The sequence below is a fragment of the Mesoplodon mirus genome, assembly GCF_964341445.2.
Source record: "Mesoplodon mirus genome assembly, chromosome: 9".
Taxonomy (NCBI): Eukaryota; Metazoa; Chordata; class Mammalia; order Artiodactyla; family Ziphiidae; genus Mesoplodon; species Mesoplodon mirus.
Window position 1 is genome coordinate 9,899,588 of NC_138985.1, and position 15,508 is coordinate 9,915,095.

Here is a 15,508-nt window from a genome sequence, read left to right on the forward strand (position 1 = left end):
TAAAAATTATTTGGAAGTTTATTTCTATTTTTTTTTTTTTTGTCTGTAATTTTGTCTTTATGTCAGTACCAGGCCACTGAAATTACTGTAGCTTTGTAGTACTTAAATCAGCAAGTGTGAGATGTCCAACTTTGTTATTCTTTTACAAAATTGCTTTGGCTATTCTGAGTCCCTTGAGATTTCAAATGAGTTTTATGATGGATTTTTTAATCTCTGAAAATGCCACCACTGGGATTTTGATAGAACTTTCATAGAATCTAGAGATTTCATAGATGGAGATTTCATGAATAGTTAGTAGTACTGACATCTTAACAGTATTAAATATTAAATGAACATGGGATGTCTTTCCATTTGTGTCTTTGATTTCTTTCAGCAATTTTTGGTAGTTTTCAGTACACAAGAATTTGCCTCCTTGGTTAAGTTTTTCCTATTATTTTCTGTCCTTTTCTCATTGATTTATATGAATTGTGTGTGTTTTCTGAACGGTAGTCCTCTGTTGGTTATATAGCTGCAACTATTTCCTAGTTTTCTTGCTTGACTATTGTTACTTTAAGTTCTTAATTTTAATACCACATGTATCAATTATTTTCTGTTATGGCTAGTCACTTCCCTTTTTAAGGAATTATTCCCTACCCAAAATTCATGAAGATATTTTCCTGTATTTACTTATTTCTTCATATTTCGATACCGATCAGTCACCAATGCTTCCTTCTCTTCTTATTGAAATAATAGTTTTAATCAGGCTGCTCTCATAACTGTAGCTGGGAGATGTTCTACTCACTGAGACTCAGACCTGGAAGAAAAGTTCACTAATTTTATACTGTAAATTTAAATAACATTTTAGCATTTTCCCACAATTCCACTTAAAAGAGAACAAAATATTTCAGGATATATCCTAGGAGAGAGTGCTACAGATAAGGGCTCTGTGGTGTAACATGTACTATATTATGAAGGTTTTTTAAATTTTAAGAATATTTATTAGAATATCATTACTTATTTAAACTTTGATTTAGATGATTTTATGCCAGTATCAGTTCTGTTTGTAACAGTCATGTATAAAGTCTGTGTGTAAAGACTAAATGAAGGTTTCTCTTCTCCATATGTAATGATTTGACACTTTTAATACGTTCACTAAATCTTTCCATATTTGTGCATCAAGAAATATTAATATGTGTTTTTTTTTTTTTTTTTTTAGATGTTGGGGGTAGGAGTTTATTAATTAATTTATTTTTGCTGTGTTGGGTCTTCGTTTCTGTGCGAGGGCTTTCTCTAGTTGTGGCAAGTGGGGGCCACTCTTCATCGCGGTGCGCAGGCCTCTCACTATCGCGGCCTCTCTTGTAGCGGAGCATAGGCTCCAGACGCGCAGGCTTAGTAGTTGTGGCTCACGGGCCCAGTTGCTCTGCAGCATGTGGGATCCTCCCAGACCAGGGCTCGAACCCGCGTCCCCTGCATTAGCAGGTGGATTCTCAACCACTGCGCCACCAGGGGAGCCCCTTAATATGTGTTTTGAGAGAAAGTGTACCATGATCACACACCTTTGAGAAATATTATGTCATTAGAATTTTACCACATACATTTTCACTTTAAACCCTCTTCTTATTACTGCAGCAAATCAATCTATTTAACTTTGTTTACCAATTTTTTTTCCATCTGGAACATTAATTCCCAAATAAAATGTCTGTTAAAACTTGAGGAACTCTGTGGAACCTAGAATGGAAAATACTTTTTCTGAGTGACGGTTAAGATATTTCCCAATTTGAAAAAATATATTTTAAAAAGAATAAGAAATTAAATAATATAATATGACCCAGATCCATTTAGTGACATGTATTATTAAATCATGGTGCTAGATAAAGAATCTTTTTTGATGGCCCATAATACCCATGCCTTAGATGTGCTATTACTAACATCTTTGTGATCCCTTGGCTGACCACATCTGCAATAGGTTGGTCAGAGACCCCAACCTAATTAGGGGCTGATGGCATCCCATGACGTTGATGCCGCCCCGCCCCCAGTGGAAGAGGTGAGTAGAGGCAGCAACCCCACAATGCACAGGGTTAAGCATTTATTGAGTGCCCATCACATGCTGGGTGCCTTTTCATCTAAGTCATCTGGTTTCAGTCCTCACAATAATGCTATGACTTGATTGTTACTGTACCTGTTTTACAAATAAGGAAACTAGAACTAAGAGAATTGACTGCTTTGCCCAGGATCCCAAAGTTAATCAATGGCAGAGAATGTATTTGACCTTGGTTTCTTCCTGCCTTTCTTTACTTTCCATCACACAGAGGGAGTAGTGGTGACGTATTCATGGTATACATTGTCCTTTTGTTAGGAATGACCAAACTGAGTTATGTTTTAGGCTAAGTACTTTTTCCAGAATTACACCTTTAGCCCATGATAGAAATAGGATTTGAAATCAGAGGATTGTTAGAAATGATCTGCAAGTCCTTCCCATATTTGGGGCTATCTTTATACATCTAAATCGTGGTTACTATGGACCATCTGGTAGTCACATTTGGTTCTTGACCCCTTGTGGCTTCTTCTGTAACTTACAGGATGGCCCAGTCAGCCTTCTGATGTCAACATCGTGTGGTCAGTACAACTATTTTAGGTCACAGTCTTGGTTTAAGCTGGATTAGAGTGAAAACTTAAAACTTTTCACTTACATGAGGCATTTAGAGGAGTCAAACTCATAGAAACAAATTGTGGAATGGTGGCTGCCAGGAGCTGGGAGAGGGGGAATGAGGAGATGTTTAATGGGTATAGTTGCAGTTTTTCCCAGATGCAGAAGTCCTAAAGATTAGTTGTACAATGATTTGCATACATTTAACACTACTGAACTGTACACTTAAAAATGGTTAAAATGGCAAATTTTATGCTATATGCATTTTACCACAATTAAAAACAAATTATTTTTGTTTTGAAAAATTCTTTCTTCTTTGAAAATTTATCCTCCATGTAAAGTTAATTTACGTGGCATTAGGAAACCGTTACTTATTAACTTATTTTTTATTCACAGTGATCTGCAGCCCTGGATCTTATAACTCCCGTGATGGAATTCACTGCCTTCAGTGCAATAGCAGCTTGGTGTTTGGAGCAAAAGCATGTTTATAGGCCATTATTTTGAGCTCTTCGGTGGTTTGTTAAACACAAAAGTATATTTTTGAAATATTACTATATAGTAAATCACTATTATGCCAAAATTAAATATATTAGATATTACCAAAATATGGTGTCATCATTTTAATTGAAACACGGTATGTCCATATGCCTTATATACAGAACGTCCAGTAATCTTTATTCATTAGTGCCAGACCTACATATGACTCCAAAATATTTCTTGGATCACTGTTTTTAAAATAGTTTCAAATATACTATATTGGTTTAGCCCAAAATATTTTTTTATGATTTTTCAAAACCAGCCCATTCTATCATTATTATATGTTGACTAATCTCAGGCCACCATATTCTTCCACAATCATTTTAATTTCAGCTTGTTTCATTCCTTTGTTTTAATTTTATGGGATTCTGTTCCTTCCAGTTTGACCTTTCATAGCTCAAAGTCACTGCAAGTCTTATTATTGCAATTTTTAGCCACTTTAGTTTAAGCCCTAGTCCCAAACACACACTGAGTTTTTAATATACTTCAATGTGGTGATCTTAAACTTTTCAGTTGAAAGTCCCTCAAATTACCTTTTTGACATTTTAGAATGGAGTAATCATTGTATGTGCCTAAATTAACATTTGAGCTTTCACAATGTGGAGAGAAAGAGAAACTAAGCAGTTTCTTTCCCCAGCAGCACCTCTAGGGGTGAAAATCAAGCAGTCATTTCACTTCCTTCACTATTACAGTGTTCTGTGATAGATAACACTGCTGCGACTGCCTAATACTTACTCTCTCACCCTGGGATGTTGTGTTTGAATATGAAAAACTACCAAAAATTTAAATATTAATTACCAGGAAAATACATGAGTAAATCACAAAATTAGTAGCTTCTCAGTTTTCTAATTACTATTTTAATTAAATTCGTATCCACTTTACACTCTCTTGGAACGTTCCCTGTTTTTCTCTTCATATTTCCTTTCTGGAGACGTGAACATATGTAAATGGAAAATGCACACAGATTGGATGTGGGCACAGCTGTGCAGCACACTGGACAGGAGAGGCATATCCTTAAACCGAGGCTCTGCATGGCTTTTTGAGTGTCCAGTAAATACATTAGCTTCTCCGTCGTCCTGTGGATAAACATTACTCTGGAATTCTCACACAAATAAGAGAGGGAAGGGAAATGACATTTCTTTGTTAGCCCTGTTGCTCTTTCTTTAACAATCCCTTTAGACTTGCCTAATCATGACGTAATTGTTTTCATATATTTTTGAGAGGTTTATCAAGAGCCGTCTTTTCACTATTAAGTCACATATTTTTGCCGTTTTACTGTTTGGGTGAGTTATTGTTCCTCTTGCACATGCTTTCTGTAACTAGTAAAAGACCTATTAAGTCTCCATCTGTAATAGTGCAAGCTTCTAAAGTTTTCCAAATTTCTTAATTTAATAATAAGATGAATTGGAGTACATATTCTTTCCTTTGTACTCCCTAAGTTTGGATTACTTTCTTCCTATTATTTAAAAGCCCAGAGGAATTTAATTTCTGATACATCCTTCTGAGGCGTGACCAGTACTAGCCCCCTAGCTGGTCAGCTGGGAAGACAGTGACAGGGGTGACATGGTGATGACAGGCACCACTGGAGGTCAGAAGAGATGGGTGATCTGGAATGAGAAGAGACAAGTGACAGGAGAATGAGTGGAGCCAGTCACGGACTTTCAGCTTATGAAGGCAGACCAGAAATGAGGCCACACAGATTCCAGGGGGCAGAACAGGTCAGATTTAAAAGTCCAGGCAAAAAGAACAGCTGGTAGAAATTTAAGCAGAGGATGAGCTAGGAGAAGAAAGAGAAGTGTTAATTACTTCTTTTTCTTGGTTCTCAAAATGAAATGTTCTTGGCTCTGTTTTACCACATATCACATTTATTTTAGTTGGTTGTGTGTCTGTCTTCCACATTCAATTATACTAGTGTATTCCTAGTTTCCTAGTCATCTTCAAAGCACAGTTACGTGCTTAATAACTTTTAAACTAATTAATAGATTATTAAAGTCCTGTGAGTATAAATAATAACTGTAGTTTTAAGCAATTGACAATATGTATGATAAAAACTATAAACTAATCCCTAAGAGAGATTGTTGTCATAAGACAGTTACAGGTGTTCATTATTTTTGTTTATATCAAAATAATATCTTACATTTATATAATGCCTTAATTTTAACAAAACATTTTTTTCTTAATTGCACAATCTGGCATTTACATTGACCTGTGAACTTATGGGAAATATGGTTCCCATTTTGTATTTTATCAATTAGATTTTTTTCTCATTATAGGTGTGTAATATGTATTCATTTGGCAATATGTAAAAAGAGTCTTAACAAGTTTGGTCCAGTAATATCACTTAAAGGACACTATCCAAAGGAAGCAAATTAGAGATCAGGTGAAATATTCCATCCAGTGGTACTAATAATGAAAATGGAATTAACAGAAATTATCTGCAAGAATGAAATGGTTAAATAAATTATGCTGTTTCCATATGGTAGAATGTTATGTAGTATTGTTTAGAGTTTTAAAACAAATGAACCAAAATGTTAGTAGTGGTCATGCTATGTGATAGGGTCCTATGTGAGGTTTTTTTGATACCCTCTCTTTTCCAAGTCGTCTACAGTGAAATGAATTACTTTGGAAAATCTTGGAAGCAGTAAACATACTTTGACAAATGACAAGAGTAGCCATTTGGGGAAGACATTGTTGCTCACTCTCCAGTATCAATTCGCCCCCCTTCTTCCCAACAGAGCACCAAGTTTGTTTACTCTAGAGAACTATCCTTCTTAGCCAGTCAGCACGTGACTTTTTTTGGCTGCCGCTTTGTTGAAACCATGAGGTGAACACCCTGAGGATGAAGCCCACGCTGAGGACCCCGAGTGGAGACATGGAAAGAGCTGGCACTTGATGACGCTGAACACTACCCTTATTGTGTCTGAATCCCACCTGCCCTGGACTCCCCAGTTCTGTGAGATAGGAAAGTTCCTTTCATTAAAGCAAGTTAGGTTTTCTGCAGCTAAAAGCATCCTAATTGGTAGAGAGTTCATTACAGGAAATAGGTAAAATAGAGGAAATTAGAAGTAGGGGGAAAATACCACTTACAGTTTCATAACCCAGATATCAGCAATGTTAACATTTTGGTAAATTTCCTACTTTTGTGTGATTTTTTAATTCATGTTATATGTTTTATTCATGTATATGCAGTCAGTATTTCCCTTAATATATATTTTCCATACCATCTTATACACCTCACTAACATAATTGGAATGATTATTACATATGATACATTTCAGCAAAATTACTGTAGTATGGTTAATCATTTCTAATTGGTGGACATTTCTACTGCTTCCAGACTTTTGCTGTTTTATGTCGCATTGCAGTTAACATCTTCTTTCTTAATACTCTGTGGTATTTTTAAGTCTTCTCTCTGCCCAGAAGTAGAATTACTGGGTTTGGATATTTCTAATCCTTAGGACCGTTTGCCAAATTTATTTTCTAAGAATTGTATCCATTTATAGTCCCACCGGTGATGTATCAGAGTATACATTTCACTGCACCCTCTCTGAATTCTTTTTTTTTTTTGGGGGGGGGGGTGTGGGCACACCACACAGCCTGTGGGATCTTAGTTCCCCTACCACGGCTTGAACCCAGGCCCAGCAGTGAAAGCACGGAGGCCTACCCACTGCGCCACCACGGAACTCCCTGAGTTCATTTTTTTGACTCTTTCTTGGCAGACGGAAGTAGGTCCCCACGGTACGCTTTCCGTTTTCTGCGTACTGGTGAGGTTGAGCTTCCCTCTCATAATTACGCCGCTGCCGGTGCTAACGAGCAGTATGTACCAAGTGCTTATCATGTGAGAAGATCGGTGTGAAATCCTTTGCGTACATTGTCGTGTTTCATTTACCCAGTTCTGTGGTTTACTAGTATATTACTCTCATTTCGTATATGAGAAAATCGAGTCACAATAATTGTATAACTTCCCCAAGTTTACGAGCTGATTACTGGTGAAGATGTGTGTCAGTTACAGAGAACTCTGATGCAGTGGTTTCCGTTCTCTCGCTTGAGTCCAGCAAAGGTCGGGTTAGAGCTGGTGCCATGTCTCCATAGAGCTGTCCTTACCTTGGGCCACCTGTCCTTGTTTGCTCCACCTTCCTTAACGTAGCTTTTGTCTTCATGGTTGTAGGTGGCTGTTGTGCATCTAGGCATTGGATTGACCTTCTATTCAGAAAAAAAGATGAAGAGGAAAGCCCTCTACAAGACTTTTACATCACATTGAAGGGGACAATGTCCCAAGGACACGTAAGTGGAAAACTGATATATTCACTTTGGATTCTCATTAATAGAGAAGAGGGGTTAAAAGTGGACATGGACTTGGAATGGTGTTGAGTGGGCCGGTGCCTTTATCTGACACAGAGAATCCCTTTAACGAGTCTGCATCAATACACACCCTTCATATTAACAAGCTCTGCATTGTCGCATGCTCATTGTCTCTCCCTCCCCCACAATACAGGTTCAAACTCTCACCCAGTGAGTGCATTCAGGTTGAAGTTCAAAATCATGGGTGATGTGTGGAAGGTTGCATCAGGTCCAGGGTCCCTATGGTCTAGAGTTGATGTGCCTCTAAACTACCAATATAAAATGGGTGAGAAGGAAGAGAGTGACTAGTTTAAAATGTCCATTCAGAAAAGGGAGTAAAGAGAAACACATCCCAGTCACCATCCAGGTGGGCAAGATATACTGAGATCTTCCTGCTGTCAAATATGGGTGAGTTCTTTGATTGGTCCCTGGTTCTGACCTCAGTGGTTATCTTCCTTCTCTATTCTATTCTACTTTCTGGAAGTCAGGGGCCCAGAATACTCATAAGCTATCGCTGCCCAGATTTGGGTATCCAAGGGCAGGACAGTTTTCTTATGTTAGGTTCTGTTGTGTCCTCATGGTTAAGCTTGGTGACAAAAGATGCACAGGTGCCCTCAAAGGCCCCAGCTGGCCCTCACTTCTCCTCTGCTGTGCATCTGACTTGCTGCCAGCATTGACCAGCAGTGACCTCAGTTATGCCACCCACTGCCTGATGTCCAGAGGCTGAGCTTCCCCTGGGGTCTCAGTTTCCACAGATCTGTCCTTTTATTGATGTAAAGACAAGATGGACTCCACTGATGGTGGTAACTCCTGGCATTCAGTGGGGATACATCATTTAAATTATCACGTCATCACTCAGGGCCAAGTGCCTATGGAAGACAAGGCCTCAGATGAAATAGTACATTTTAATGAAGGCAGTGAAGTATAAGGACTGAGATGAGTTGGTTGCTTCTAACTGCATTTGATGAAAGAAAATGATGAGTTCAAGCCTTCAAAAAAACCCAGAAAGTTCCTATGACTGCCATGGAAGTAACTCTCTTTTCCTGTGGCCACACAGATTTTTGATAAACAAACTTAAATTCGAATCCAATGGTGGATTGAATGATAAATCTACTTGAACTCACCACCTAATATGTTTCTCATGATAGAGGCCAGGCACTGGTTGGGAAAGAATTGACGTGAGGACCTGTGAAAGTCCCAGAGAAGCCAAACACATTAAGCCCAACATTCTACTGGGATTTGTTTGTCAGTAAGAGCAGCCCTTCCTCCCCTGAGGAGCCTAAACTTCCCCTTGCCTGAAGAGCCTATAATGGTCGTCCTAAAACAGTTGTCTTGTTTCCTCCCCAAAACTATCACTTTTCATTGCTTCTGAACCTAGACCTTAACTGGAATCCTGGCAGTCCCCAGGGTGTTTGGTTAGCAAGTGTTACCTACTACACGTATCAGAAGAATTGTAGTAGCCAGTTTACAGCAGAAGCTTACTGGGGACATGCATAGGTGACGTTGGAGACACCTGATCAGGGCCCCCCGTTGAGTTATGTCTGGTATAATCCTCTTCCCTCGAATGCATGTTAGAACCTGTGACTTGATTTTAGACAACAGAAGACGTCAAAGATGGGAGAGTCACTGAATTTCTTTTTGCTGGATCTGGAGCAAGAGATCCTTCCACTGGCACAGAAACAGCTGCCATTGTCGTGAGAGGACCTGTAAGAGGACCAAGTGGCAAGGACCTGCAGTGGGCTCAGAGAGCTGAGGGCAATCCCTGGCTGTCAGCTGGCAGGAAAGCAGTGCCTTAGTTCTAAGACTGCAAGGAATTGGATTCTGCCAACAACCATGTGAGCTGGGATGAGGACACCCTCCTCCAGAAAGGAGCCCAGCCCAGCCAGCACCTGCCTACAGCTCTGTCCCAGGCAGAGGGCCTAGCTAAGCCATACCCCAGAAACTAGGATGAAAACGGGTGTTGTCCTCATCCATGAAACGTATGGTGATGTGTTACTCAGCAATAGGAAGTGTATAACCGATGCACAGGGAATAGGTCCTCAGTGTACTCAGCCAGAGTGGAAGGAATGCCGTGCTGGGTGGGGCTGAACGTATTGAGACGGGTGTCATTGCCAGAGAGCCTGGATTCAGTGTATGAGTTGGAGCAGCTGGGAATCGCACTAACAGTTTGCTCATCTGATTGACTGGACTCTGAACCCAGCGGTGGGTAGCTTACACTGAATAAACTTGACAACCTGGCATTACTTGGTGTGCCGAGTAAGGCATCTGAAGGCTTAGGGAGGCTGGAATGCTGGAGTGGATGTTTTATGCGAGATTTCCATGCAGACTCCCCTATTTCTGGCCCCTGATGGGTCTAGAGGCCTCTCCCTTCCAGGGCTCAGAGGAGTTCTTAGTGAATAGCATGCTGGCATCTTGAGGTCTCTGTACCTGCAGCGCTTTGTGGTCCAGTGATGGGAGTTGAGATGGACCTAGTGAATCACATGGGCTGATGGCATCCAGGAGAAGTGCCATGCAGAGGCCAGAGGTGGTGGGCGTCAGGGCTGAAGCAGCGATCAGAACCACCAGATCCACGGGGGTCTTGGCACATTGCTCATGGTGTGCCCAGACTGAAGGAGGTAGGGGGCAGTTCCGTCTGTGAGATTCAAATTCAGGTTGGTTTATCAGAGCTCCAGGCCTGTCTCAAAGAAGCCTGACTAAGCCATGGCAGTTGAGAATTGTGACTTAGCTAATTTCCAGAACTGAATCAATTCACAGACTCAGAGGTATGTGTACCTTGGGGCAGAGGCAGCCCACGGGGGCTCTCTTGAGGAAGGACCCACCACACGGCCCAGGGTTTATGCTGCACATCTTTCCAGCCTTCCCAGAAGGAACCCACAGCCGTTTGCAAGGGTGGCTGCATAATAGAGAATGAAACATACCAGCTATTGTGGAGATTACTCGACTCTGGCTCTCAACTGATGTTACTCCCAGGAACTCACGATACCACCGTGCTCAGGGTGGGGACTAGTAAAGGAGTGTGGGGTCAGGCCTGTCTCACGATGGGCCAGATGGGCTCCCTGGTCCACTGCCTGACTATTCCGAGTTCCAGCACGCGTAGTCGGAATAGCAGCTGGATGAATTCCTCTTGTTGGTTCCATGAACTATGGAGTTATTGGAACTGGAAAGACCTAGTGGAGCCCCTAGAACTCCACTAGGGGCTATTGGAGTCCCCACCTATGAAAATAACAAACCAAAAGCAACATTGCATTTCTGGAGGGATTTAGGAGATCAATGCCATTTTCAAAGACTAGGAGGATGAAGGATAGTGATTCCTCTCCCATCATCATGCACGCATCTCTCTGGCCTGGGCAGAAGATGGTGGACCTTGGAGAATGACCATCCAACTCCATCAGGTGGGATTCCAGTTGCAACTTCCTTTACAGTTGTTGTTTATTTACTAGAATAAATTAAAACAGTCCCTGATACGTGGTCCACAGCTGCTGATCTGGTGAATGCTCTCATCTTTGTACTTTTAGGTAAAGTCCACCAGAAGCAGTTTGTTTTCAGCTGGCCAGCCAATAATAACACTTTTACTGTCCTACTGCAAGGCTGTGTCAAATTCCAACTCTGTCATCATCTTGTCTGCAGATAACTTGACCTTTCCATTCCACAGTGCACCAGGCTGACCCACTGTGTTAAAGGCACCGTGCTCACTGCAGTGCTAAACAGGAATTACCAAATCCTTCACACAACTTTATGAGACACAGACGTGTCAGAAGGTTGGATGCAAGCCCCACAAGGTTTCAGGATCCTGCCACCTTGGTGACATTTCTAGGGGTCTTGTGATCTGGCCCATGTTGATTTCCTTCCATGACTGTAGAAGAATTTCTTCATCTGGCTTCTTCCAGCAAGAAAGAGTTGCAAAGCCGAAGAGGGGAATTCTCTTGATTTTGGAGTCAGTATTTATTTCTACTGATGTGTTTCTCCTGCTAATTTACTAAGTACCCTGGCAAGCTGCCAGTTTTGAATGAGACTCAGAGCAAGAGATGGCTCTGCAGCTGTTGCAGGCCACTGCACGAGCTGCTCCCGCCACCAGCCATGGGAGTGCTGGACGGGTGTGCATGAGAAGGGCTCGGGCGGGTCCTGAAGGCCTGGGAAGTTGACTGTTCAAGATATGTTGGAAGCATCCCAAAGTGGACAGTTACAGCCACGCTCACAGGTAGGCCCGTAAGAGCAGTGAAGGGAAATCTTCTCAAGAGATGGAACTTGGAGCAGTGCCCTTGTTTTTCCACTTGGTCAGAAATGAGAGTTGACCAGAAGTATGGAGCTGCATGGATTTTGAAGCAGTAAACAAAAGTTAAGTGGGACAAGATTGGATATTTGGTGACAAGGAGGAAATGTTTGTGACTACATCTCTCAGAATAAGCACAGAGCATGGAGGAATGCACACTAAAGGGAAACTCAGCTGAGAGAGCCTTGACCATCCAATACACGAGATGACCATTGTGTGGACAGTGGTCCGCCTCTCCTTGCCATGAACCAAGTGGCCATGGTGACAAAGATGGAGGCTCTGCCTGATATCAAGACACAACGTGCCTGCAGCCTCTTCTGAGTGCCCGATCTTCCAACAGGAGAGTCCAACAAGGAGCCCCCATTACGGCAGCATTTACCAGGGAGACAGCCAACCACCTGGATGGCAGGTCCAGCAGCATGGGACCAAGGCCATCCTGAAAGGGGCCGTGATTTGTTCATACTGGAACTGAGTGAAGATTTGCTTTCCAGTATTTCTGCCAAAACCACCACCTGCAGATATAGCAAATGCCATTATTGCTGTGATTATAAGTCCTCACAACATTGCTACTGAACAGGGAACTTACTTTACAAGAGGTGAAGCATGACAGTAGACTTGTGCTCTTACAGTTTACTAGTTTCACCCTGCTCCCCATTACCTTGAAACATCTGTAGTGACAAGATGGTGGGTTGGTCTGGTGAAGACTCTTCTGGTGCCACCTGAAGGGATCACCTGGAGGCTCAGGTAATGTCCTCCTGGGTGTGACTTATGCTTTGAATCACCAGCTAATAGCAACAGCCACACTCTCCTCATTGATTTTACTCCTATAGAATTACAGTGATTATCTGGAGAAGGGCATGGTGGGAGAACTGTCCCTACCTGTATGAAAGTAGTATCTGGTAGTGTCACTTCTGTAGTTAAGACCCTGTGGGTCTCCGAATCGTGTGTGTGTTGGGGGGTAGGTGACAGGAATGGCTTCTCACGATTATGCCACAGACCAACTAGCAAACATTAGCTTTTGGTCTCTGCAGTTGTGGACTCTGCTAGTTTAGAGGCAGTATTTACCAAGGGAGGAATGCATCTATTAAACTGTGAGCTGGAACTTGCATCTCACGCTCTTGAATCAGTGCGTAAGAGGGAGCTGACTGTAAGGTCAGAGTGATTGACTCTAGTGTTCCAGAGGAGACTGGGTTTCCCCAGCACTGTGGAGACAGGCAGGAAGGCTGGGGTCCTCCGTGGCGAGTCTGAGCACCCCGGTGTCCCGTGGCAGAGTGAATCGAAGACCACAATGCCCAGGATAGACGGGCTCGTGATGGCACAGGATGCGGGTGTAACAGCTGTGGCAACGCGCCTTCCCCACCTGCTGCCATAAGGGATGCTGACCTACGGACCCACGGCCGCGCTCTGAATCCCCTGCTGTTTGCCCTGGCCCCGTGCTTCCTGCAGGCTGTGTCCCCCAGTGACTGAGCTCCATGGAGCGCAGAGCTCGGGCCCATTATCTGCATACATAGGGTTTCCTGATGGGCGACTGTGGCCTGAGGGCGGCCCATCACCCAGCCTGCTCTGTCTTGGACCCACGCTGCAGCCTCCAGCTCCACCCAAGGCCTCCCCTCCTTCCTCCTTGACTTCTAGGGGTCCAACCTACATCTCACCCCAGGCTCTCTCAGCCTCTTCTCTCTTTCTCCCCTTTTTCTCTCACACATATTTTTCCCATATAAATCTGTTACACATCTAATCTTATTTTTGTGGCTGTTTCTCAGGAGATCCTAACTAACCCAAGGAATGCCAGGAGCCAGGAGTAGTCGGAGAACAGAGGCAGTAAGGTGGGGCTCAGGGACTTATTCCCTGAGCTGCCAGTGGACAGAGAGGGTGCTCACCTGTGTGCCATGTGCTTGCAGGTGTGAAGATTTGAAAGATGAGACAGTGATGCCCGCAAGGTCAACTGTGTTGGCAGAATACTGTTAAGTCAAATGGATGCTTTGAAAAGGAATAATGAGAAACAGATGATTGAAGACTATGGGTCGGGCCAGAGGGCCCCTTTGTAGCTACAGAAAGACCCCATTCATTGCACTGGCAGCAACCAGGAGGTTGGAGTGTGAGGGTGTTTGGCCAGAGGAACTGGAATATGAAATGGACCGTGCAAGGGTTCACTGAGCAGGACACTTTTGGGGGGTTCCCCTGGCAAAGACCCTAGGTTATGTGCAAACTTACTGCTGGGGGGTGGGGCGGGCGTGCTCTTAGAGGCCTGGGGAAAGTGATGGGCCACACTGAGCAGAGTGGAAGTGCTGGAGCAGCCCCGGGAAAGTGATGGAGCAAGGAATGCAGGCGTAGGGAGGCAGGAACTGATAGCTGACATGAGGCTGAGAATCCCAACAGAGCACTGTGTTCCACAAGGGGGCTCAAGGGCACACCATTCACAGGGCCATCAGGGTCGTGAGGCTCTGAGCAGTACCAGCCTCACGAAGCACTTCATTGGTGGGTCTCCTCTGCAGGCCAGGACTAAAGGGAGGAGAGAGAGAGTAATGCAGTAATAAAGCCTGAGGGAATGCCTAGCTCTAGGCACAAGTGATCATGGGCCCAGAACCGCCCACTGGGCACTGAACCTGGGCTGACCCGGCAGCAGTCCATTGTTGCCTGGAAGTGGTCCATTGAGTACTGAGTCCAGACAGGACCAGCGAGCCCAAGCACACTGCAAGAGCTGGCGTCCCGACCCCCATCTTATCCACAACCATTGCACCAGGGCCCTTCCCCACGTTCACATCAGTTCAACCAACTCAAGGATGAGGAAAATCCCAAGCTTGATGTATGGGTGCACTGGCTCCGTCAGTGATCGCAAGCCAGAATTTATGAGCGGCTGCCCATTTCAGAGGTTGCAGAAAGACTGGAGAGGGGACAGTCTCTATCTGCTCCTGGTCAGTGGTCCACAGGCTGGCTGCAGCCAGGGGCCTAGAAGGAAAAAGCTTGGAAGATTGGATACAAAACTGTCTGGAGCAGGGACCTGTGGACGGACACAGGGGCATAGGCACAAGTATGAGGACGTCGAATCTCATGTTAACATCCAGCAGGAAGCTTGTACCCTGGAAGAGGCCCTGAACAAGCAAGTGGGTAAAATGCCCCGGCCAGGTGACACTTGCCAGCTTTCATCACATGGACACATGGACAGAATGGCCAGGGTAATGAGGTGGAGCTACGTGAGCTCCCGATGGCACGGACCCCCACATTCCCAGACTCTTCCAGCTCATGCCACCTCTGAGTCCCTGGTATGGCTCCCCTCAAGGACACCAGCAACTGGGTAGCAACTTGATGACATTCATCTTCCAACGGTCCATCCTTTCAGGAATGTACACCCACCCACTGCATAGTCAGCACCACTGCCCAGGGTGCCACTCCCAGTCTGGCCCCAGCCATGGAATCCTGCACAGAAGAGTAGCCAACCAAGGGTGGGACCACTCCATAGCATAGAAAGTGCAGGAGTGGACCCCCACCACCCAGCAGGGGGGCAGCAGTGCCACCTGCTTCTGCAGGAGGAGGGTGAGTGGGAGGCCAGCTCCCCGTCAGTCTGCTGAAACCAGGGGTGGGGTACACTTTTCTGCTGGTGTGTGCCCAGGGTAGGGTAGGAATGGGCAGAAAAGTCTTCTGTTGTTTGGTCATCCTTTTCCCATCCTTTGGCCTTGCTTGGAGCACTTTTGTCTGTGCTATTGGCGGGTGTGTTTTCTAGGGGAGATAGTAAGGAA

General features: G+C 44.0%; 1 protein-coding gene across 1 annotated transcript in view; it reads left to right on the forward strand.

Annotated features, from left to right (window-relative positions):
• The window catches only part of ZPBP (zona pellucida binding protein), a gene marked incomplete at its 5' end in the record, with an annotated part of 83,534 nt that extends 80,325 nt beyond the window's left edge, over nt 1-3,209 (forward strand). The window contains one exon of the mRNA XM_082632814.1: nt 3,023-3,209. Within this exon, the coding sequence (XP_082488940.1) occupies nt 3,023-3,117 (95 nt within the window). The 3' untranslated portion in view covers nt 3,118-3,209. The remainder of the gene's footprint in view (nt 1-3,022) is intronic.
• Nucleotides 3,210-15,508: the final 12,299 nt, after the last annotated feature.